Source organism: Pan troglodytes, chromosome 8 (genome assembly GCF_028858775.2).
Source record: "Pan troglodytes isolate AG18354 chromosome 8, NHGRI_mPanTro3-v2.0_pri, whole genome shotgun sequence".
Taxonomy (NCBI): Eukaryota; Metazoa; Chordata; class Mammalia; order Primates; family Hominidae; genus Pan; species Pan troglodytes.
The window spans coordinates 89,119,529-89,145,529 of NC_072406.2; the positions used below are offsets into that span (position 1 = coordinate 89,119,529).

At 41.0% G+C, this 26,001-nt stretch overlaps 1 protein-coding gene across 36 annotated transcripts in view; it reads right to left on the bottom strand.

The window, feature by feature from the left end:
* Positions 1 to 26,001, bottom strand: part of KCNMA1 (potassium calcium-activated channel subfamily M alpha 1) — a 764,605-nt gene that overhangs the window by 30,968 nt on the left and 707,636 nt on the right. For 24 of the 36 annotated variants that reach the window (XM_024346463.3, XM_054659720.2, XM_054659719.2 and 21 more), the window contains 2 exons: positions 11,177 to 11,290; positions 6,206 to 6,336 (listed from right to left, as the gene is read on the bottom strand). In XM_024346463.3, the coding sequence (XP_024202231.1) occupies positions 6,206 to 6,336; positions 11,177 to 11,290 (245 nt within the window). Of the gene's footprint in view, positions 1 to 6,205; positions 6,337 to 10,297; positions 10,379 to 11,176; positions 11,291 to 26,001 lie in introns of all 36 variants that reach the window. The other 12 variants (XM_054659718.2, XM_016918668.3, XM_063781912.1 and 9 more) reach the window with 1 other exon arrangement.

Below are 26,001 nucleotides of genomic sequence, written 5' to 3' on the forward strand. Positions count from 1 at the left end.
TTGGCCCTTAATGAAAGTACAGGAAAGACAGTAAATCATGTGAACCCACATTCCAGACGGTCACACCCTCCAGTCTTACTGATATAACTTCGTTTCTGGCAAACAGGCCAGCTCTCTGATATTAAAGATGAGAACATGGAATCATATCTTCTGGGTACCCCAACTCATCTACCCACTAAGCTCCCAAATATTATCTAAGATGTGTGTTCATGAAAGAGAGAAAGAGAGAGGATAAGTGCACACAAACACATAAATATATATACATATATGTACATGCACATATACCAAAAAAATCTGCTTCTTTGTAATTACATGTGATCTTAAGAAATACGTATCTGCTCTGTGAAAGATTTTTATATGCCTTTGCCATTCTCCGATTAGCAGAAAGTCATAAGGAGTAACATCATTCCCATTTAACAGTAGAAAAAATGTGCAAGGGCTGCCGGTGAGCCAGGACCAGAAGCTACAAGTCCTAATTCATGGCCCAGTTTCCCTCCTCCAAGTCACTGCCTTTGTTCTGAAAATATGAATGCACTGGACATGCAAACTCCTGCCCTGGGCATTGTGGTGCAGTGGGCAGAGCAAAGACACACCTGCCTTAACTGGCTCACATTGAAATTTCTCTCTAGCTCCTGGGGGATCCTGCAGCATGGGTCTCTCCATAGGCTGGCATTCACGCTTCTCAGATGTATCGTACACTAGCAAAAGGGGCCTCTGCTTTTCTCTGCTCTTTCTCTTAACACTGTTATAATATGCTTTTTCTTTATTTTTCCAGATTAGGCAGGCCCTGCAAACCTAAAGCTTCATTAAATCTTGTTTTCTAAAAAAAAAACGACAACACTCCCAAATTGTGTGCATTGGAACTCATTAGCTCTTGTAGTAGGGTTCCCCTTTTTCTCCTCAGAAGGAGGTGGCTCCTCACTGCTCCTTCAATAACGATGGTTCAGTGTGATTGGTATGTGTTTAGGAAAGGTCCAAGGCTCAAGGAAAATGGACATCATGTGCACAACCTCCTAACTCAGAGGACAAGCAAGTGACCAGAAGGCCAAGGATGCTGTCTGACCACAGACATTGCAATGCAGACACATAAGATTAGAAGCAAAACGCAGGAGGCTGGCAAGGCCAGGACAGTGGGATGAACCAAGCAGGGAAGGGACATGAATGAAGCAGGCCTGGTGGGATACAATAGAGAGTAGTGTGGACTGTGGCTAAAGGGAGCAGCTGCTCAGCTCAAGCCAATAGCTGCTTTACGGGAATCTGGAACTCTGCCTTCTGACTCTAATTTAAAGAAGGCAGGAACCCAGATTTTATATAAAATCTTATTTTAAAATATTGGCAACAAATTCAATTTAAAAATAAAAACTTGATAAATGCAGAAGTTGTCTGTGGGGTGGATGTAGACTGCAATGTGACATTTCGAGACTTCTATTACAGATCTTTTATTAGAAACAAGATATCAAGCCAAGTACTATGCCAATATATTGTGCTATTTCTTCTTCTAAAATGAGTGCATGAGGATGGGGTGTTGGACAAAAAAATAATCAAGGGTTGCACTTCAGGAATCAACTCAGTGATGAGCTCACTGTCCTAGCCAGCGTATCCAGAAACAGTGGCATTAGGAGGAAGCTGGTGGCTTTCAGAAGAAGGAGGATCCTCTCGCCAAGTCTGAAGTGTCTCATTCCAGACTTAGAACTTGGCCAGATGTGGTCTATTGTACTCGGAATACTCAGTGTGGCCAGCGGCCTTGCCTTCTTGATTGCCTTCCTGTCTACCACATTCCAAGCATAATGGCCTCCAACTGCTTCCTCCAACAAACCAAACCCAGCTTGTCACCACTGTGCAGCTTTGGCCTTTACAGTGTTCTCTCCCTCTGTTTTTTTCAGTGCCAGCTTCAATGTTACCTCCTAGGATAATTTTACTCTGACCACTGAGGGTAAAACAGGTCTCCACACCCATTCAAGCTATTTCATGTTCTTCAAATCAATTATCCTTATGTGACACTATTCATTTATTCACTTACCTATTTACTCTTAACCCACTAGAATGAAAGTTTAAATAACATGAAGGCAAGGTCTTCATCCTTCTTTTTTACAACTGAATCCGCAGCATGGGGAATCATGCCTGGTGTCCAGTAAGTGCCCAATAAATGTATTGATTAAAAACACTAGCAACAATAAATACATACAGAGCTTGTCAAGTGCTAAGCACCGCTCTAATCGCTTTACAACCTTTACCCATTTACTCATCTCTGCAACCCTGTGACATAGGTACTATTACTATCTTCATTTTAAAGATGAGAAAACTGAGGCACAGGGAGGTTAAGGTTACCCAGCCAGTAAACAGCAGTTCTGGAATCCAGATCTAAGCCATCTGGCGCTTGAGTCCATGTCCAGTATTCACTTTTCAGGGTCCAAGTGGAGCTTAAATTGGGGCTGGGGTTGGGAGAAAGTGATAGCTGGATGAAAAAGAAATCTGAATACTCATATGTGAGTCTCATCCCTAAAAACAGAGAGAATTCCTTTCATCTGGTGCGACTGTGTGCATCAAGATGGTATCATTCTGAAAAATACATTTCTAAGTTGTGATCTTCTTAGAGACATATATCCAAAAACCTAATTATTCCCTCTCATCCTGTGTTTCTGCTGCTGATTTGTGAGATAAAGCCACAGGGCCATGTCTGTAACATCCTGATCTGTTCCAGGAATGCCTGTGATGAATCAAAATATTATTCTTTTAACAAATGAAGCAGTAAGCAGCAGGAGTTGGGTTATGAAGGACAATATTCAGAGAATGTTTAGACACATGATTAAATGACAATTTGGGGAGGAGCGCTAGAATAAGGAGACTGTCAACAGCTGAAGAGATTTGTGTGTGGATGTTGTGATGTTGCTTATGAGTGAATGCCTGCAATGAAAGTTTACCTCTGTCTCCTGCTGTTTGGAGGAGTCTCACTTTCTCAATTTATATTCATGACAGCCCTTTTTGTTCCTTCTAGTTACTGCCTTGGCACTTGACTAATCTGTTTTTTCATACATTAAGGTTGGGGTAGAATGCAAAGAAATCACAGGTAACATTTTACCAAAACGTCTGGATCCAACTGGATTTGTGGACTCAGACCCTACTCAAGACCTCATTATGAAGCTTGTTCATCCTAGACAATGAAAACAAGACCTGGAATAATTTGATAGGCATTTTGATTAATGATTTGAAAAGTTACCATCAATGACTTACTTAAATATGTCTTGCTTCAACACTTAAACCAAGAGTATTCACATTATTGTCCAAAAGATTCAATAGTGTATCTAAAGTGCCTCGCACAGTTCTGGGCCCTTAGTAAATGATGCTCCTGATGATAAATACAACGACAGTTACCAGATTCCTGATACCCTTTTATCCTAGGCTAGAATGCAGAAGACATGCTGCTCCCATACTATTGCATCCAAACATGCCTTAGTCACACTATCCCAAACATTTTTGTGTGCATTTCAAAGGAGATGAGAGATGACTTGTTTAAAAATTTCAAATCAATTCACTTTGGATTCTCATTTGAATTTCCAAGAACTGACTACCTACTGATGATACAGATGCTTGTGCAACTCAAATCCAGATGGGCCCCCACCTCCACCCTGTGGCTACCATATGCCCCTTTGGCTGTGTTGAAAAGAAGTTCTCTGGTGCTCAAACCGATTTTATTCCTTGGAACCAGGGCTGGTTTCATGGGTGTTCAGCCTATGTGGTTGCACAGGGCTGTACTCAGACACATCTCTGTTGTTTTATTTTATTTTATTTTATTTTTTGAGACAGGGTCTCACTCTGTCACCCAGGCTGGAGTGCAGTGGTGCTATATCATCTCACAGCAACCTCCACCTCCCAGGCTCAAGTGATTCTCATGCCTCAGCCTCCCAAGTAGCTGGGATTACAGGTGCACACCACCACACCCAGCTAATTTTTTTATATTTTTAGTAGAGACAGGGTTTTGCCATGTTGCCCAGGCTGGTCTCAAACTCCTGGGCTCAAGTGATCTGCCCACCTCGGCCTTCTAAAGTGCTGGGTTAAAGCATTAGCCACCGCGCCCAGCCCCAAGTCTCTTTTGTTTTAATACTCTGCTGTCATCATTTTGAAATTCTTAATAATTCATGAAAAGTGACCTTGCAAATTATGTAGCCAGTCCTGCTAGAAACATACTAAATATCTGATATGTAGAAACATAAACAATTTTATAAATTTGGAATTTTAAAAATGTTATCAGAGTATTTTGTAGTTCTGAAAAAAAAAATTCTACTGTAAATAGTTTAACCAGCTCTTAGAACAGTCTTCTGAGATCTCTGTAATTAGGATCAGAACTAAAATAAAAATTTCTAATGAGATGAATTACCAAAATCCATTTGAAACTGGATTTGCAGAATATGAGGCCTATGACTGAGAATATGGTCTTCTTAGGAACACATCTTGAGGCTTCTATCATTCCTTCTGGCTTGCTCAAGGAGTTTGCCCAAACTGAGCCCAACATCACTAGCAGGTAGAAAGGTTAGCCTTGGTATCATCAGGCCATAAGAAAGATCATGAGCCCCAGGAAACCAAGGGAGCCCTTTTCCAAGGACCATTTTATCTCCTTGTTGGCTTGGAAAGCCATGGCATGGCATGAAGCCCAGTTAACCTTAATTCAGATGAATGTCATCTCACAGTCATTTTTAAATCCAAAATTCTGATTTTTAACTAAGATATGCTTGCAGTTGGACAATGTTCAGGCATACAGAATAACCCAAATTAGTCTTAAAAAGCTTTATGTTTTTTCTTTCCTCAAATAGAGGTCCTTCTGGGATTAGCATTATTTAATGAATAGATGAGACCGGTACATAATTAGCATATCAGTTGTTTAGCACATTCAGGAGAATAACTTTCAGCACTTTAAGAAATATACGTGTGTAAAAACTCTGAGTTCTGTTTATGGTTTTAATGTGTTCAGAAAAGCTCTTTATCATGCATTCTCCAAAGGTCAGTTTTTGTTCAGCCTATGTCTGCATTTTTCACAAATTGAGAATTTGAGAACTCCAAAATGAAGAAGATTTTCTATATAATAAATAAAGATGCTCAGTGGGAAGACTTCATAATACCAGGTTATGACTCATTCTAAATGCCTACTTTTGCCTTTTGCAGTGAAAGATGGCTCTATTATGTTGGGATCCATTTTTTAATCGTTATTTGTTTTTCGGTTGCAAAAGTGAAAAAACAAATGCCTGATTGCTAGATGCACATCAAGTTATAAAAGAAACCAAAGTTGTGTTTGATCCCTGGGCCAGCCCACTGTCCTCTCTCTGCCACTAACTCCTCCCTCCTTCCAGCCAGGCCTTGCCTCCATGCCTGGTTCTCTCCCAAGGACTTCAGTCTCAGTGACAGGCCTGGCAGTCATCTTTGACCCACTGTCCTCTCCACCTTCTGCTCATGCTCAATCTTTTCCCAAGTCCTATTAATTTTACTGCCCGATACCTCTGAGCTCCATCCACCTCCCTCGATCCCAACACCAGCTCTATCCTAGTCCAAGCTATGATAGCCTCTTACTCAGACCTCCTGCCACCATCTTGTACCTCTGAATCATCCTCCCTACAACAGCCAAGGCAATCCCCTTAGAGCATGAACCTGATTATGTCACTCTCCAACTAAAATCCTTCAGTGCCTCTTCATTATTCTTAAGAAAAAGTCCAAAACCATGAAAATGTGTTTCAAGGTCCTGCAGGTCTAACCTTGGCCATCCTCCTGCACCCTTGTCTCCCCATGGTCCAGCCTCACGGGGTTTCTTTGCCTTCTTTGAGAGCCTCAGGTCCCCCCCAACACCAGGTTTTGCATTTGCTTTCTTTCTTCTTCAGAGAATGCTCTTCCCCCAAGATCTCCCCTCTTTATGGCTCAAATTTTAGCATAAAATGTACAACTCCCTTGGGGAATTTTTCTGGGATCCCCAAAACCAGGTCAAGCCCTCACCTATATTTCCTTCTAGCCTGCCTTGCCTTCCTTGCACTTGAGGAATTTATAATCAAACATTTACTTGTGTGATGGTTTTATAATGTGGGTCTCCCCTTCTAGGGTGTGAGCTTCTAGGAGTCTTGCTCTCCACTGTGGCCCCAGTGCAGCCCAGGGCCTCAAAGGTTGGAGGTGCTCTATTGGCACATCCTCCACCCTTGAGTGAGGAGGAGGGAACAGGATAACTCACCGCGCTCATGAGTGAGTCCAGGACACTGACGGCAAATGCTGTCCCACAGGCAAAGGGCTGCGTGAGGTACAGTTCTGTATCAGGGTCATCATCATCGTCTTGGTCCAAAAACTGAACATTAGTATCGTTCACTAGAAAAAGCATAAAATAAGAATTAGCTCTGAAGACCACACACAGGCAGTGAAGCCAGAGGGAGACCAGGCTACTGGTTTAGAAACACTGAAGTCATTGAGAAGGAAACAAAAGCATGGAATAAGCTGTAGATGGATCTTTGGGTAAGGGGGGCAGTGGGACTCAATGGACTGTTCCTGTGTCACTGTTTAAGTGTCTGAGACCTGGAGAGCAATAAGTTCAAGCAGGCTTGCTCCACGGCAGGCCACTGGAGGACCAATAGACTGTGCTGGCCAGTCCTTTGGCATAGCTTTAGGATCATGACCTAAAAACACTTTCCAGTGTTTTTTGGTAACCAAGTCCTTTGAGAGATGGACATATTTCAATGATGAGCAGCCATGCTGGGATAGTCATTTTAGCCACAATGAAAAGAAAGCAGCTTATTGGGAGTAAAGAGCGCTGGAAGGGGAGCACAGCAAAGGCAGATAGCAAGGAATTCAGCCGCAGGCATAACCCGCAGCCTACCCACTGGGATTGGCCTGGGTAGTTCCCGGGGTCCCAGGCCCTAAATCTAGGTCCACACCCAATAGGCCCTGTTTAATACACAGGAAACCCCAGGTGGGATGGATGCCTGGCTGTCTCCTGCTGCTTGCTGACAAGGACTTGCTCTGAATTTTGAGTTGCATGGGGACGCCCACGTTCTCCCTTTCCCATCCTAAACAGCTCAATCTTTTATGTGCTTGCATTCAAGCAGATGCAGCATTGGATGCTGTATTTCATTTCCATCTGAGGATTCCTCAAGGACTCCTCCCGCATGTACGTGCAGACTGATTAGTTGTGTCACTCAGATGTCTTTAACTTATTAAAAATTAAATGACAAATTAATTTCCATTCCCATCTTGGATTTGGAAATTATCAGTTTCGCAGAGCAAGTAATAGGGGAAAAGTTGGTGGGGGGATGGGAGAAGGGGGCACTCACAATTTCTGAAATAATTATTGTGCTTTTAGGAAGAGAACAGATGAGGTTTCCTTTCCCTGATTCCTTTCTAAATGTATCAACAGCTAATTCTTTTTTCTAGAGTGATTGTTTTAATTTTTAAGCAACTTTCTTGATAACTCTTCTTTTAAAAAAAAAAAAACTTTTGTTTATTGTATGAAGCAGAATAAATGATACTAGCATGAAAGGCTAGGCATGGAATTAGTATTTTTAAATGACATCATCTTGTTTCCCCAGAGAAAAATTCTAATGGGGAAAATCTTTGCTCCGTTCTTCCAAAATTGGTCACATTTGGGTCCCCATTGTTTAAGCAGCAATTGAATTGCAGGCTAGTGGTGAAAGTCCAAAATCCAGGCTCTGACAACTGGGCTTCAGTCCAGCCTGTGCTGCCAACTTCCTTGGGCAAAGCATTTCATCATTCTATACCTTAGTTTCTGTTTCTGTAAAATGGGGGAGTTACAGCAGCTCTCTCATGAGGCTGTCAGGAGGCTCATACGAATGGGATGGTGCCCAGTAAGCCTGGCCCAGCATCTGGATCATGCCATGACTTGATAAATACCAGTTGCTGTCATGATCTCCCTTCTGACATTAAATACCTGTCCACCCATTATAGCATGAAAATGCCCAGCTTCCCTCTGCCTCTCTTGGAAACACTGAAGGTCTTGCTCAGGGGTCTTTCAAGAGGTAGCTTTTCCTCACCTCCCTTCACTTGTCCAAAGGGATGTTGTAGGCCACTGTTTAGTCTTTCTGTTTTGTGAATCAGAAAATGTAAACTGGAGACCACATATGGAAGAATGTGGTTTTAGTTACTTTTAATAGCCACCAATGGTGCGTGTGGCAATGCTCCGAAAAGCACAGCATCTGTTACCTCTTATCAGGAAGATGGGGAAGCATTGGTACCAGATATGGAGGTGAAGTGACTCCAAGTAGGGGGAGGGGACTCCAGATTGCCAGTGAGCTAGACATCTGGGGTCATAGGAAAAGCGCTCCAAGAGACCAGCCAGGGTCCAGTGAATACCTTGTATACCGTTCTGAAATACCCAGTCTCACAAGGAGAGCAAGCAATGCTACTCAAGGCCTATTTCACAGAACAGTAATTATGTGGGTGCTAAGAGGTACCCACGTAATCACCCCAAAGCATATGTGGTCAAATACAATTGGAATAGTCAAGTGAAACAGCTGTAACACAGTCCTTTCTTGTGAGACTCTGAGGAGCCTTTGCCATGCTAACATCAATTGAGAGTCTCCAAGTAGATGAAAAGTGGAATGTGCTACACAGCTTTGAAAGCTTGTGTGGCCTTGGTGCCCTCTGTGTCTCTTAAAATTCATTATACTGGCCTGGCATAATGCAGAACACATCTCAGAACATGTAGATAAATAAGAAGTATTTGTGGGGGATGTGGGAGGTGAAGTGGTCTGAGGAGGGTGGTATAGTGGCTAGAGAAATCGGTTTCAAGGCAGAAGACAAGGGTGGTGTGAGCACCTGAAAGATTCTCTGAACACAAGGAAGAAATCTGGTGTGGGACAAAGGCTTCAGGAGAGTCAATGATGCTAATCAAATACCAGAATTGTTGCCTTAGGTTTGGGGCACCAAGCTTTTCCTTTTCTCGTCTACTAATGACAAATTAAGATATCCTAGTTAGTCAGCGGCACGTGAATTCCAAATAGAAAATGAAATTCCCGGCAGTGAGGATTCTGAAATGCTGCTGTAGGTTTGTGAGATGGAGATGTTTGGATTAATTTTCCAACCAGAGGTGTGGACCACATGAGCCCTGGGTCTCTTATTGCCCTCCAGTTCTGAGGAGAGCAATCCAGAAACCTAGGGCTTTTAAACAACTACACTAAACATGAAAAAGATACCCCTCCTATGGTTGGAAACAGAAAATAGTGTGATACTCCCTGACCTGAGTGAATTTGTCCTGATAAATAGCTATATCTACAATAATGCACTGCTGAGTGGTGGACAATTTATTCCTTGGTTTCTAGACATCTCGCAAGCAAGATTACTGTGTTGAAAGCCTGCTCCCTTATTTTGAAATATATTTTTGGGCCAAGAAAATGGAGTGTTCATTTCATTTGTGAGTCATGTGAAGGCAGGTGCTCCCACCTCTCTATCCACCCCTCTGCTGAGCAGCACTTTTGCTGTCTCTATTTAGAAGATCAATCCCCAGTTCTGAGACTTGCTGCTGATGGGTGCCCTTCATGGAGTTATTAACCAAGTCATGGGGAAGTGGGGAAGAACCTAACAAATGCAGTCATGACTGGAGGCCTTTATCGTCCACCTGAGTCCATTGTGAATCTCCCAGAGAGGATTCTGGGCTGGGATTGGGGGCCAGAGTGCAGGGCTGCACGTGGGTGGCTGCTAACCTTATCCTCTGCACCCTTCTTGAAATCTGCCTTTAGTAAAAAAAGTTCTCCTAGGGACCAGGTGTTTTTATGGCTTCAGAACCAGAGCTTCTGAGAAATGCCCTAGTAGGGGGAAAAAAAAAAAAAGGCAAATAAAGTCAGAATAAAGAAAAATAAACAGCTGGAGGGAAAGCGCCATCTTGGGTTTCTTATCTTAAAATTTTGATATTCTCCTTTGACTTCCTCTAAGAGCTGTGAAGACATGTCATTCAAACTGACAGTATGTTGGAAGAGGAGTAGAAGGGAGAAGGCGGGAGAGCGGGGTGACAAAAAAAAGTGGGGAAAAAAGGCTCAGGCCAGAGAAAATGAATTAGAGCAAAGATGCTTTGGAAACAACTGCCAGGTCAGATGGGTGTGATCAAAGGTTTACTGATGCTGTGTGGGGAAAAAATCATTAAGAAAGGCCAGAACAAGACAGTCGATTCCAACCAGAGCCACAAATAAAACACATTCAAAGCAGTGCCATGGGGTAGCCTTTCTGTTACAGCCGGTGAAATAAAAACAAGCCGATGATAGTTGGAAACACCAACAACAGAACAAAAGGAGATACTGATGTGAAGGAAAACAGTGCTTCTTACCCAGTTCAGTTATCATTAGAATGTGCGTCCCACTGTTTTTTTCCTGATTGACTGATACCAAAGGCAACTTGCCCGGTTTAGCTAATTGGATACAGCATTTAAGGGTTGGGGAAAGGGAGTGGAGGAAAGTACAGAAAAAGAAGAGAGTGAGGGAATAACAGAGGAAACATTCTCAAGTAAAGGGACCCCGGACCACAGGTAGTTTGCATTTGTCTTGGGGGAAGAGGCCACTCTACAGTTTTGCACACTCACTAATGGTAACAGGGAGTGCCATGGCCAGGTTAGAAGTTAGATTCTATTGTCCAACCAACATGGCCCTCAAAACCCCATCATTTTGGGGGCCAGAATGGCATTTGCTGAAAATGGCTTTTGGCTGAGATATTCAACTACGATACGTTAAATGTCAAGTTATTACACATTAGCCCAGGGCTTCTACCTTGTTCCCAAAATGGGTTTGGCTTAGATCCGAGGCTTTGTATATCAGTGGAGGACTCAGATTGTAGGAGCTGTCCAGACAGAATGCTCAAAAGAGGTTCTTACGGTAAAAATCACCAGAAAGAATCCATGAACTAAGCCTTTCCTCCTTTCCTCTCCATTCCCAATTGAATGCCCCAATCGCAAATCCATCATCTCATGCTCCTTTGAAAACAGTGACCAGCATGAAGGAAACTGTCTATTCATCTCAGAAGAAAGATAGATCAGTTTTCCCTTCCGGTAATCTGCCATATTTCTACCCATATCTTCCTCCCAGCCCCCTCAAAACAAACCCCATAGCAACTACAAAGTTGAAAGGGCTAAGAAACAAACCAACCTCCTCATATCCTGTATGGTTTGAAAGAGAGAACAAAAATTCCCCCCAAAGCTGACATTGACCCCTACCTAGTTCAGTGATGATGGGGATGTTGACCCCAGTTGTGATGGATGGTTGACGTAACATCCCGTGCACTGGGCTGTTATCTGGAGAGGATCTATCCATTCCTGGAGGTGTGAACCCTAGTGGGAAGGAAACAGAGGAGGAAGAAAAATCAGAGAAGTAGAAAATTTGGAAATAATCAGAGTACACTATATACACACAACCCCAAAAATGTAGCTTATGCATTATTCACAGGTCAACAATTAGTATTCCCAGGATAAACTCTGATGATTAATTCTTTAGAAGGACAGGCTAGGAAACCATTATAAATAATCGTAACTCACTTCATAGTTCCCTAAAAAATCCAGACTTCATACCAATTATTTATTCTGCTCATAGATCTTGGCTCCCATCTCTTTCCAGGGACACAGGAGAATTATCCCCTGTGCCCTCTTGAAGTTAGGTATGGCCATGTGACACATGAAATGCTCTGGCCCATGAAAAGTGAGCAGAGCAGTGCATATCACTGCTGGTTCAGGTACTGGACAGCCATCTCTCTCTTCCCAGGCCATGGCAACTGTGAGAATACAGGTTACTATGGAGATGAAGGCTAGACAACAGCCCTGGACAGTTACCCAGACCCACAAAGCATACTGAGTGAGTCAAGAATAAAGCTGTGTTGCTTTAAGCCGCTGAGATTTGTTTGTTTGTTTGTTTGTTTGTTGTTGTTGTTACCACAACATAACCTAACCTGGCCTGACTGTTACCGTAAACCAATCAATTGCTTATCCTCTTGCTGGTGAGTGACTTAGGCCTCAGTTTTCACAGAGTTCTGGCCAATGGGAGGTGTCAGGAAATCTTCCTGGGGCTTTCAGGAAGTGTTTCCTTGCTCTTAAAAAGAAACACATAGGAAGAGATTCTCTTTTAATTTACTGAGCACGGTTTTATGTGCCTGTAGTGCCAGGAACTGAGGCACCAGCTGAGGGCATAACTAACTTAGTGATATTGGCTCAAGTGAATGACAGGAAGAGCTGTCCTGGAGCTCCTGGGGCAAGCAGCCTGGAGCCATCCCACCTCAGGATTTCTCCCTATGTGAGATTTTATACACATAAACACACACACACACACACACACACACACACACACATACACAAATGTATTTATACATATACATACACACAATATAATAAGATGTACACATTTTTTCTTTCTGTTTAAGCTAAATGGAGAAGGAGTTTACTTGCATCTAAATCCTCCTGACTAATGTATATGCCACCTGCTTATGGCTGATCCCTTGAACTTCCCAGTGTGCCAAACATAGACCACATAAGGTATACGTGGACACAGGAAAATTGGAAAGCAGCCTGCTTGGTCTCCGATTTTGCAGTTTGGGCTTCTTTGGGTCCCAGGTCCAAGCCAAGTACATACCTGGATGAGGTTGGAACAACTGTAACTTTCAGTTTAGTGAGAGTGAGAAATATTCTGGCTAGGCAGAATGGCTGCCTCGTTAAGGTTTTGCATGGACACATATCAATATTAGAAACCTATTTACTTCCTACATTCATCTGGTGAAAATTAATTTTTCTAACGAAGCATACGGCAGCTCCACGCAAGTGGCAAGACCCAGTGCAATTACATTTAGATGATAGGCAAGCATTCACACTCACTTCGGTTTCTCCTTTTTTCCTTCAGCGGAATGCTACATGGGCTTACCAATGAATTAGGGACTTTTAGGAACAAATTCACTTGCTAAATTTCCAAGGATAAAACTCCAAATAGATTACTATGTGACCAGATATCTGACTCACTTTCCAGCAATGTGACAAGATTGTGTTGAGTCTGGCATTTTGGCTAGGTGTGAGTCAGGAATGAAATACGGGAGCTCAATAATTGCCTGTTGTTTTGGAGGTGCATAATGCATAAAATGCCAGAGAAATATAAAAGGGTTTTCTTACTTTCTGCTCTCCCGTGTATACATTTCTTATCACTGAGTGCCATACTTTCAAAAAGAAAGACAAAGTTTTACTTAATATCCATTCCCTGACTGCACTTAAATTGATTCTTTACATTAATATACTATGAAAAGGGTAAGTCATTTTGATTGACATTGTAGTGTCCATCTTTTCAAACTTTCGAATATATGTTTTTCAGCCAACCACATAACCAAAAACACACATTTTTAAATGCTAGCTGTTTTCTTCTAGGATGGTGAAGGGGAAAACTAAACTGTTTTCATTAGAAGTTTCATTCAAAAACATGAAAAACTGGAAGTGACAGCTGTGCAGATTCAGTGGATGTGACGTTTTTGAATTTCTTCAACTTGACAAGTAAACACCTTAAATCGGTAATGCTATATGCATAATACATGGCCTGTATTTTGACATCCATCATCAAATGCTGACTTGAGAAAATACGGGTTTGTACGTCAAGGAATAGCACCCATAAAGCAGGGAGAAATGCAGGTCACACAGTATTAGGAAAACTGTATTTCATTACAGAACTCGCAACAAGCCATGGCATCCTTTTATTTTATCTTATTTAAAGATTCCATTTTCAGCTGTGAAAAGACTCAATTCCATTGCATGAAACCTTCATTTAGAAATGACATGCTTGCTTCATAGGCTTCTTTCATTTTGCTTTCATATTCCATTTTCCCCTTCAGTCACCAGGCCTGGTTCCATTAGCATCTGCAACTGACAAACTATGGTAGGTGTCCAAAGACATCTCTCTGTTGAAGGCCCAACTCTCCCCTATGCATGACTCCCCAAAAAAGTGTGCTTTTATTGGTAAGAAAACTTCATGCCTCTTTTTGTTTCCCTACTTTTCTAGTCACACATTTTTAAAAGCAAAAGGCAACAATAACAGCAAAATTGGCTTCTTCTTTTTCCCTGGTGTAGAGTTATGTTAAAGGTGAACATAATTTATTAGCATTGTTTCTTTCTTAGGGGTACTGATATGGGAAAATTATGGTCAGAAACAGCAGGATTGCCCCAGATTCCTTAAATGGCTTTGGAGAGAAGAGAAATTCAAGCACCTTCCATAAAGGGATGAGGCAATCCGGCCTTTGATGCCATAGGATGGTGTCCACCCCATTCCTCATAGCTGCATTTGATAAAGGGGCAGGTCTAAATTGTGGCCCAATCTCTGACCGTCTTGCTCTCCTTCCCATTATTGCTTGCAGCCATGACTATATCATGGGTAGCACCTGAAGTCTCTCTACATTAAACAACGCCCTAGTTCTGCATGTGAACACACTGGCACATGGAATATACTCCAGAGATCTACAGCTAGAGAACAGTGAAACTGGGAAACACTCCCTTCATTAGTTAAACTAACACTTGGGAAGTTAATTTTAGAAACAACCACTTATTTTGCCAGAAAAGATGACTAAGAATATCACCATTAGAGACATGGAATGAGAAGTCCTCAATCAGGAAAAGACTGAAGTTTAAATTGTCCACAGCCAAAGCTATCACCAGATGGGCTCCTGATTCTTTAGCCATGTCCCCATAGCACTTTGTTGATCATGGCCATGGGAGGCAAGTTTTGTGCTAAAAATGACTTCCATATGTTTGTTGGCCATTTGTATATAACATCACTAAGTATCAGGAAAATGCAAATCAAAACACAGTGTGATACCACCTTATTCCTGCAAGAATGGCCATAATCAAAATATCAAGAAACAGTAGATGTTGGCATGGATGCGGTGAACAGAGAACACCTCTACACTGCTGGCGGCAATGTAAACTACTACAGCCACGATGGAAAACAGTGTGGAGATTCCTCAAAGAACTAAAAGTAGATCTACCATTTTATCCAGCAATCCCACCACTGGTTATCTACCCAGAGGAAAAGAAGTCATTATTCGAAAAAGATACTTGCACACGAATGTTTATAGCAGCACAATTCACAATTGCAAAACCATGGAACTAACCCAAATGCCCATTAATCAATGAGAGGATAAAGAAACTGTGAGATATATATATATATATATATATATATATACACACATATATATCACATCACACACACACACACACATATATATATATGTGAGTGAATACTACACAGCCACACAAAGGAATTAATTAACAGTATTTGCAGTGACCTGGATGAGATTGGAGACTATTATTCTAAGTGATGTAACTCAGGAATGGAAAACCAAACATCATATGTTCTCACTGGTATGTGGGAGCTATGCTATGGAGATGCAAAGGCATAAGAATGATACAACGGACTTCAGGGACTTAGGGGTTAAGAGTGGGAGGGAGACGAGGGATAAAAGACTACAAATATGGGGCAGTGTATACTGCTTGGGTGAAGGATGCACCAAAATCTCACAGATCACCACTAAAGAACTTACTCATGCAACCAAACACCACCTGTACCCCAATACCCCAATAACTTCTGGAAACAATAAAAATAAAATAAATAACTTCCAAAGACCACCTGACCTCCTTACACTGTAAGTTTTCTCCCCACTCCAATCTTCAGTGGCCGGTGTGGCAGGTTTTTGTTATCTATTTTATTCATTCAGCGTGAGGCATAAGTGCTTGACCAACTTTATCCTATGACAGGTATTCTCATTCTATATACTGTATAAGAACTTTAGGTCAGAGACTGGATTTTCATTTCTTTGAACTTCCCAGTTTATCTACAAAATGCCCAGCACATAGAAAAGAAATAGAATGAAATTGTTAACAGCATGGGCTGTAAAGTCAGGTGTCCTGGATTCAAATTCTGGCACCTCCACTTATAAGCCATGGCACTATAAGCATTGTGCAGACTCTCTCCAAGTCTGCTTCTTCATCGATAAACCACAAATACCTCCCACATAGGACAACTGTAAGGATAAAATAAAATAATGTATTTAAAACATTTAGTACAATATCTGGTATGAGGCAAGTGCTAAAAAATGCTGGCTACCAATATTAATATTTTATTAGGTATACAATAAATATTCGTGGATCACTTCCCCTTCCCTATGGATAAAGAACTGAAGAAGTATTTAGTAGATTCTTAAAAAAGATTTTTCACACACAGAAAATCCTAGAATACTAATGAGAAGGCAATGAGCATTGTGTGTGTGTGTGTGTGTGTGTGAATACACAATATTCCTTATGTGATCATAAGGAAAGAAGGACTATGGCTCAGACAAGATATACACAAGTAATGGCTGGAAAAGGGTTCTAGGACACTGTAAACCCAAGTGCATTAGAAAATGAGAAAGGCTCAATGGCATTGTTTTTATGAGACTCAAAGAAGAGGCAAGAATACTCTAGACCTAAACTGGTTAATAATTGAGAATGAAGAAGAGAGGGGGAAGGCTGAACTAGAACCCAAAGAAAAAAAATAGCCAACATTTACTGAGTGCTTACTATGTACTGAATTTTGCTCACGTAATAACTTCGGTTCTCAGAACCATCCTATGTATATACTACTATTTTTCAGAGGAGGAAACTGAAGCACAGAGAAGGTAAGCAACTTGCCCCAGGACATACATCTAGGAATTAGCAGATCTCAGAGCGGAACCCAGATAAACAAGTCCCAGTGTCTCCTCTAAGCCACCACGCCATATTGCTTCTTATGTGCCAGGCTGGGCTAAGGGTTTTTTCATGGGCCACCTTGTTTATTCCTCATAACAGTCCCTGTGTGTTTAGGGACTGTTGATATTTGCATTTTGTAGAAGAGGAAAATAAGATTCAGAGCAGTGGCGTAACTGGCTCAAGCATACCCAATTGGTAAGTGTCCCTGGGAGCCGCAGCCAGGCAGTCTGACCTCAGACTCCTGACACCTGCAGGCTGTGCCGCATCCCTGACTTGGGTGCTGGCCTTCTCCTTCTAGGTACTGTCCCTGGCAGGCAAGTCTGAGGCCTGAGCCAGTCTTACTTTTTATTGTTTTCACTTTTAAACAATAGCAGATAACAACTGGGACCCATTGTAGTTATGCTTAACTTGCTTTGGTATGGCAGCATGCACAACTCAGTACATATAATAAATGCTTTATTACAGTACTTTTCCATGGGGGAAACACAAAGTACTTTCTAAATCTTCCCTAGTTAAATCCCTGAGCCTTTCCAGGGAGAGAGGGAGATGGAAATTCTTATCAATCATCTCCCCTAGAATAGATGGAGAAATGAAGGTAAGTGCTTCTCCCACCCCCATAGACTTAACATAAAGGAATTGGTTCAAATGGTGGGCCAAATTATCTTTTATTGTGTGCATATAAATGATGGTTAGAAATCCATATGCTACGTTAAACTAGGGAAATAAATTAGGCCGAGTCATCTAGGTTTGCTGAGACAGGTATTCAATATGAAGTTGTAAAAGGGAAAGATCACCTTTAAAAATGATCTATAAAGACATGTTAAAATCAAGAGAAACATCTCATATTACATCATCTATGAGATGAATTAAATTTCCTGTTAATGCCAGGGGAAAAAACCTCAAAGGCAAATGTCAGATGAAGTGCAGATCAATAAAAATATTTTGATAAGTAAATGCAACAATGCTATTTAACACATGATTGGCAACTGCTGAAACATAAATTATCCAAATTTCCCATTGCTGCTTATGGGAAAATTATGCAGATTAGAACTTGATTAGGCTTATATCATGAGACTCAATTTGGACTTTTAATCTATTAAGCTCCAATAAATGAGGCATCTGAATAGCTCCCCTGAGCAACTACAGTAATAGCCACAGCAGTCATTTTTGCAGTATGTATTCCAACGAATGCTTCAGCAGCTGAAGTAAAGAAAATTCCATGTATAGAAGCACAATTGCTTTCTAACTTGTAGGGGAAGAAAATCCACACACACCGGGTTGATTTGGGAAATAGGTTTTTGGAAATGACTGCAAGAAAAATCCAGCCAAAGGAAAAACCTCAGTTTAACCTTGTAATATTTTTTCACAGTAGTTTTCAGTGGCTTCCTATGAAGCTAGAATCCAGAGTCAGGAAGGCCAGGCAGCTGACCATGTTTACTCAATTAAAAAAAAAGATTATTTACCAAGGCAGCAGCTTCTCCTGAAACTCCCCAAAGGCTACCCCAACAGGGTAGAGGTAGCCCCCAACAAGGTGCTGGAGGTCAGTGTCAAGGGGGGAAGCGGGGAAATGCCCCTGCCAATTTGTGACTCCCCCGCACAAAGCCTAATGACAGTGCTTGGAAACTGTATAAACAGATAATTCTGTGGATCCTGAGCCACACCATAAGGTGTCTTTTGCCTCTTCAGCAATCATTCTATGCTAGAAACACGAGAGTTTAAAAAATCCTCTAATCAATTCCTCCATTCTTCAGATGAAGAAACTGAGGCTTAGAATGGAGAAGTTATTATATCCAAGATCACAGAACCAGTTAGCAGCAGAACCAGGATAGTTGATATCTGCTGTTTTCTGTTCCTTTTTAACTCCTTCTATGCATAAGAAACCCATTCCACAGTGTTTGTTGGGGGTGCAGGGAAGAAACTCCACCCCCACCCTGGAAACAGAAGTGGCAACATGAAGCCAGGCATCCTGACTTCACAGGGCCGCTCATGGTCCTGCATAATCCTGGCCACATCATCGGTTTAGAGATGAGTCTGTCCTCCTCAATCTAGGGCCTGTCCATATTCTCCCCAGGACATTATGTAAAAGATGGTAAAGGTGCTGTGGTTGCAAAGTCAGGAGCCTGCAGGTGTGGGGCTACTGGCAAGCAGTTAGCCCACCATGGGGTGAATGAAAACAGGGCAAATGAACCAAGAGGTGGAGAGAATGAGATAGAGCTCTGTCATTGTTCAAGTTCCTGCACACAAATGTGCCTAAAACCAGAGACATTCTAGTTATATGTCTCTGTTTTTACTTAAGCCTTTTTGCATTGGATTTCACTTGCGCCAAAATGTCCCAGCTAGTACAACAACTGAGAAAAATCTCCATTCTCTTCGCGGTGAAATGATTCATGCTGGCCTGATTTTCTACTGAAACAAATGACTGCATCTTCATTTAAGGTTTCCTGCTTGTCTCCAGTGACCAGGGACAAGACCTGGCTTAATACTCTCCTCGTTTCTTTCTATTTACAGTAACTAACAGTGACATTTTTAGCGGTACATTTTTTTAGAGACTGTCTTTGATTAGCACCTTTGCAAGTTGACTCCACCCACTGAATAAAGTGCCCCATCCTTTTTAGAGTTTACATTTTGGGTCCAACCCAAACCAAAGCAAATTAAACCAACCAAACAAACAAAACTTCTCTATAGTTATTTGCCCATTAAGCTTTGTAAAATATATTCAGCTCTTAGACAAGTCTCACACACATGAAACAAATATATTTATAGGACTTGTCTCTCCAAGCAGACAGTCTCTTTCCTTAGAATTAACTTAAAGATGTAGTCCCAGCTATTTGGGAGGCTGAGGCAGGAAAATGGCCTGAACCTGGGAGGCAGAGCTTGCAGTGAGCTGAGATTGCGCCACTGCACTCCAGCCTGGGCAACAGAGCGAGACTCCGTCTCAAAAAAAAAAAAAAAAAAAAAGAATTAGCTTAAAGAGCTTACTGTGTAAGATGTTTCTCAGAAGGGTTGGTTAAGGGGAGGAAGGAAGAAAAAGACAAAGCTAGTAACAACTCAAACACACCTAAAACTACAGATTTGGAGAGAAACCTAATATTCACCTGGTCTAATGTCTCTGTTTACCCAAGGGCTCATGGTATCATTGCTTTCTCCACAACATCTCAACTTCTCAGTTTTACCTTATCCTAATTCATCTTACAATTTAAAAATAAGGCCAGATGCAGTGGCTCATGCCTGTAATCCCAGCACTTTGGAGGCCAATGTGAGTGGATTGCTTGAGCTCAGGAATTCAAGACAAGCCTGAGCAACATGGTGAAACCTCGTCTCTACTAAAAATAAAAATAAAAATAAAATAAAATAAATTAGCTGGGCATGGTAGGGTGTGCCTGTATTCCCAGCTACTTGGGAGGCTGACGTGGGAGGATTGCTTGAGCCAGGGAGGCAGAGGTTGCAGTGAGCCAAGATTGTGCCATTGTACTCCAGCCTGGGTGAAAAGGTGAGACCCTGTCTCAAAAAATAAAATATAATGAGACATACTTGCTTGGCCAGTGTGGATCAAATTACTTATAATTTTACCTCCACTTTGGCCTAAGCAATTGTACTTCTAAAAATATGTGTACAGCCATAATTTCCTTACATTAAAAATTTGGCTGCCAGGGTCTTCATTCATAGGTATTAAGTAACAACATTCCATTGAAAACAACATGAATGTCCAATTTTAGGGAAATTGGTTAAGTATGCATCCACTAAAAATAATGCAGAGAAACATTTCACGACAGAAAAATGGTCATGATAAAATTTTTGTGAAAAACCACAGGTAACATACTGACATGTACGATCCATTTTTTTGAGGGTAAAAGTATTTATATCTATGGAAATAAGACTAATATGTCAACTTTCTTATGTCTGAGCAGTAAAATTACAGGGAATGTGCATTTTCTTTTTGGTTTCTATAATTGCTAAATTTTCTAAAATAAACACATTTTATTTATGTAATGAAAAAATTTTTTTAAATTATAAATTGATGTTAAAGACCCTGAAATCTCGAAACCTCATGTGATCTCTATGGGTTGAGAGCAGCTGATGAACATGATGCATGGACACAGCTGGTTCATCTGTAAGGGTCTGACAGGTCTTTGAACATCCACTTGATTTGGCAGTTAAGGAGACTGAAGTTCTGAGATGGAAGTGATCAGGCCAAGGTTACAAAGCAAAGGGGCTTTAAAAGAACAGGGCCCAGAGAGAGTTTTCAGGCTTCCTAGTTCTCTGTTATTTCAGCCTCCCACCATCTTGTAAGAGCTACTTAATCTCAGAGCAGAGGCCATTTACATAAAGCACACATGGGCAGTGAAGAGCCCAAGAAACCCACAATGCCCCATGCACATAGGGGAAGGGAGGAGCAGTCAGAGCTGGTTTCCAACACAGAGGGAAAGTGGCACCTGCTGATGCCCATCCCTGCTCCCACCAGCCTTACCCACTTCAGAAACGCTGTTCCCCCTCTTCCCTCCCAACCCAGCTCCTGTCGTTTCTTTACCTCTTCCAGGACGTCTGCCTTGAATAACTTCTCACATTTAGTTACTTTACGAAGATGTTTTCCTCTGCCTTTTTTTCCATCCCCTTTATTCGTTATTTTAAAATGTATGAATTATTACTAAATATATACAAATTACTACATATTAATGTTTAAATGTTGTTAAGCATCTTTAATTCTTCTGTTTTATCTTCATATACCCACTGGACTCCCCAATTTCAATACGGCACAGCTTATGCTAGCCTTTCTTTATTGTTTTTATTTATTCTTAATTCCTGTTCTGGGACCCTCCCTCTTTGCTGCCACCACAAGAGGACAAAGGCTGTTTTGCCACTAACATGGGATCTCCTCTTTCATGATGGATCACATTTCCAGTAAACTAGAGGCTTACTATGCCAGGGAAAAGGCAGATATATACATTACAAGACAATGATATCAAGGGGATACTAATAAAACACACAGACATCCCCCCTCATGCTGCCAAGACTATATACCATTTTGTTTCCATTACATCAATTTTTTTCTCCCCTTTTGCAAGCATTAATCAAAGAAATGTGAAGAGCTCATTAAAGTGATAGATTGACTGAAAATGTAACCACCTTTTCATTATAAACAGTTTCTTTATGTTCTTGGTGCTATGGGCTTTGTTTTTCAGCATTTGTCATGTAGTTCAAATGTCCTTTTACATTTAAAACACCAAATGCCAAATGGGCCCCAGTTGTTTGGTTTAGTATGAATTGATGGCCAGCACAGCAGAAACCAGAACTCCAAAATCACAAGCAAAGTATAACATCCATATCTTAAGCACACAGAAAATTAAGTAGCTGTAAAAGATGGGTTTGCCAAGTGATCCAAGGCCTTGCCATGAAATTCAGGAAAGCAGAATCGCATCAACAACAACTTTCAGCCAGCTGTCTCTGAATGGTTCTAGAGACAAGACGCCTGGCCCAAGATAGCACCAAGGTTCCAAACAGTTGATGGTTCTTTAAAAGAAAGAATCTTTTTTTCTTAAGTGTTGAAGTGTTTCCTGTATATACGTTTATGCTGGCAGATGAATAGGAAACTGGGATCTTGGATCTTGGGGTCAGGCATTCCCACATACATACACACACGAATCTTCACTAGATGAGGGTTTGATGCTGGTTTGACTCTGAGCATCTCTCTGTACAGCGTGGTCAATAACTTTTGACCACTACCTGAAATAAGCCATACCATTTGTGGTCTAGAACTTGAACACTGTGGCTAGACTGAATGAGTTTGGGTCCTGCCTCTTTCTGTTTCTAATTTGTGATCTGGGGCAATTTATTTAAATTTTGTGTCTCAGTTTCCTCATCTGCAAATTGGAAGAGGAAGATATCATGAAGATTGAATGAGTTAATAATAATAATACAGGGAAACTGCTTACAACAGCACCTGGCACAGAACATGTATTTCATCAGTACTAACTTACTATTATTTATCAACAACAGGGTTGTAAGCTGACAGAGAAAACAAAACACATGGGTTTTAGTCCCAGGTCAACTCCTACCTCTCTGTGAGAATGTAGAAGGATTCAATGTCTTATCCAAACTCAGTTCTCCCATCCATAAAATGAGGTAGTAGCAATGTCCCAAATCCCTTTAGATTACCGTGCATCATACATAATATTGAAACCATGATAATTCTGTGTTCAGCTACTCAATATTCAGGAATGTCTGTGGAGTCATTCATGGGGTTGTTCTTTTAAGGAAGTGGAACACAGGAGCCCTCTCTTCCAGAATCCTATCACATTGTCTGTATCAACAAACATATCAACATTTCATACAAGAGATGCACACCAAATACATTAAACCACAACAACCGTGTAGCTTGCACATCACAACTCCAGGCACAACATCATATCCTCTCTCAGGAGTAGCCCCTAAGGCATGATCCTCCCTCCAGGAGCCCTGCATCCTTTCCATTTGCTAACAGTCAAATCATTCATTTGCTGCTATGCGATCACAGTCGTGGCAATGGCTGTGGCCCTTGGTGTCTTCATCTGTAAAATAGAAATGACTCTAAGGCCCTCTCAGCTTTGAGATTTATGTCTCTTTCATGACCCCAAATTTTAAACGTGATCTCCAACAAAGGGGATCCAGAGGATCTCCTTACAGACTCCTTCACAAGCTCTAGTGTACATCCAGATTTTTTTGATTCAGTTTTATACCTTTGCCCAGAGGATGAAACTTCACTTCTCAAACCAAGGAGAAGGATGTACTTTCTCCAAAGTTGCTCTAATGGCTGAGAAGGCCATAAATAACCATTTATTAAACAAACACTATCGGCTAAAGGAAGAGAAACCACCGCAATTAGGCCCCTGAGGCCTGCAGGCACAGTACATAACGATGGGACTCTCATAATCCAGGCAATATATAACCAGTTGTTCCATTTTCTTGAAGTTATCTTCATAATCAAGATGCTATCTCAGGCATTGTGGGCTTTAAAACTATTTTTAATTTTAATTTAAAGAGCAATTAAAGAAAGACAATGGATATGCAGGATAATAAAGTAAGTGATTAGCAGCATGCAAATGACATAGGCTTAATGATAATATGGTTCTAGTCTCCAAACAGCTTGTCGAGAGAAAGCCCTTTCTACATGTGGTTGTTCAGCTAATGTGTCTCAACCCACAATTACAACATTGCTGACACCATTAACCAGTGAAACAACACCACTTCGCGAAATCCTTGTTGTCTCATTAAAAAGGAAAGGGTCAGGTAATTTACCAACGTTGTATGTCTAGTTTTGTTGTTGGTAATTAGCAAACATTACCCAGCATAGACTCCCACTGGGAACTGGAGGAACTTTGTGAAATATTAAAGAAGAAAGCCTTTATATTTCACTGGAAAATTGAAAAGAGGTGCAGTAATATTCTCCCTGTCATCTTTTTGCATTTAGGAAAAGGAAAACGCAACTTGGAACTCTTTAATTTCAGGAGAAATATTCAAAATGCATTGGGAAGTCACTATCCACATTAAGACCCTGGATCACCATTGTATACTGGCAAATAGAATCTGCATCCCTGTTTACAAAAGGGAGCTGGAGATGGGAGGATGGGAAAATTGCAAACTTCATCTTTATTGCTCTTACTTATGTTATTTGAATTAATCTCCTTGAAACAGAAGAAAGGAGATATAAAATTTTCTTTTTGAAATGCTACGGGACTTAAATAAGCACCAGAATTATTTATTCAGAAAAATACACACACACACACACACACGAACACGCGCGCGCGCGCACACACACACACACACACACATATTTAGACCTAAAGAGAGAAGAAATATATTCCAGGGAAGAGACTTCCTGCCTCCATGCTTCCTAATAGAATCTTCCCCACATTGGAACTCAGACCCCGCCCCCAACACTGGCCAATCCTTGGTGTGTTGTCAGGGAGTAGAATGGTATCTTATTCTTTAAATGGAACTTTTGGAACATAAAACACATTCCAATAAACGTGAGCAGAAAATTATGAATTCATTAAACTACTTTGGTATCTTGTGCTATATATAATATTTATATTCCGACTACTGTAAAATATGCTTTAATATCTTTAGGCAACTATAAGGACTTAAATATTTATAAAATGGCTAAAGATAAAGTATGGCCCTCTTATTCCTACATACAGATGATGTAAGGCATGCAATCAAAGACAATAACACTCTCTGCCCATTTGTCATCTTAAAGGAGCCGATCAACGCGCCATCCCTCGTGTGCCATCTACATAAGAGTTGTTGCCTACACAGGCAACTCCAGAGGAGTTTGTGCCTTAAAAACTACCTAGAGTGCTATACTTCATAGAAAACAGGGCTTTCTGAAAATGGAGACAAAACAATAAATTTGCAGGCAAAACAGCTCCAAGAGGGGCTTCAAAGTACTGCTGTATTTATCTCTGGGACATGTGGGAACAGGAAGCATTTTGATTTAATATTTCATAAGATAGAGACAATTGCTTCCTTGCATGGTATATACTTAATGCTCACAGAAATGAGTTTTTTTTTTTTAAAAAGTTTCAATATCTTAAATGCAAATAAATAAATAAATAAGGAGACACACCTGCATAATAGGAAGGGCTTCCTTTGGAAATATGGAATAGACCCATATAATCCCAATAAAGAGAAAGCCACCACAAATTTATAATCACCTAGGGGCCTATTAAAAGTAGTTTTATAGATTAAGTGTGAAACCTCAACCCTGATGTTATTATTATTTACCTTCCTTGCTAGCCTTTAGGCCCATGGCCTGATTGATTTTCAAAATTCTTCCATTTCCTATGCTGATTAGGTATTCAAAGAATTGTTTGTGCCCACCTGCCTTGACCTCTCAAATGGACACCCCCTGGTTTATTTTCCCAGTTCCCATTAGCTCCCTGCTGGGAACCATGTGGAAGTTTGTGAATTTCTCATGTATCTTGCATTTTCACAATGTCCGTTATATGCTTTCCAAATCTCCTAGCAATCATGCCTAGGAGAATGATTTATTCTATAAATAAATTTCCAAGATAAATTTCTATGGAAATGTAAGCTCTAGTAAATCAGCTGCCTGATACAAGGATCAGAGATGGTTTCCTTGAGTAAGTAAGGGGCTAGGCCGGTGTTTCTCAACTTGGGCTGCACGTTGGAATCACCAATGCATGTCTGCATCAGTGTCTAATTTAATTGCTCTGGAGTATGGCCTGAGCATTTCAAGAATGTTAAAAGTTCCCCAGGTGAGCGCAATGTGCAGCTAAGGTTGAAAAACAGTGGGCTAGTTCAGAAAT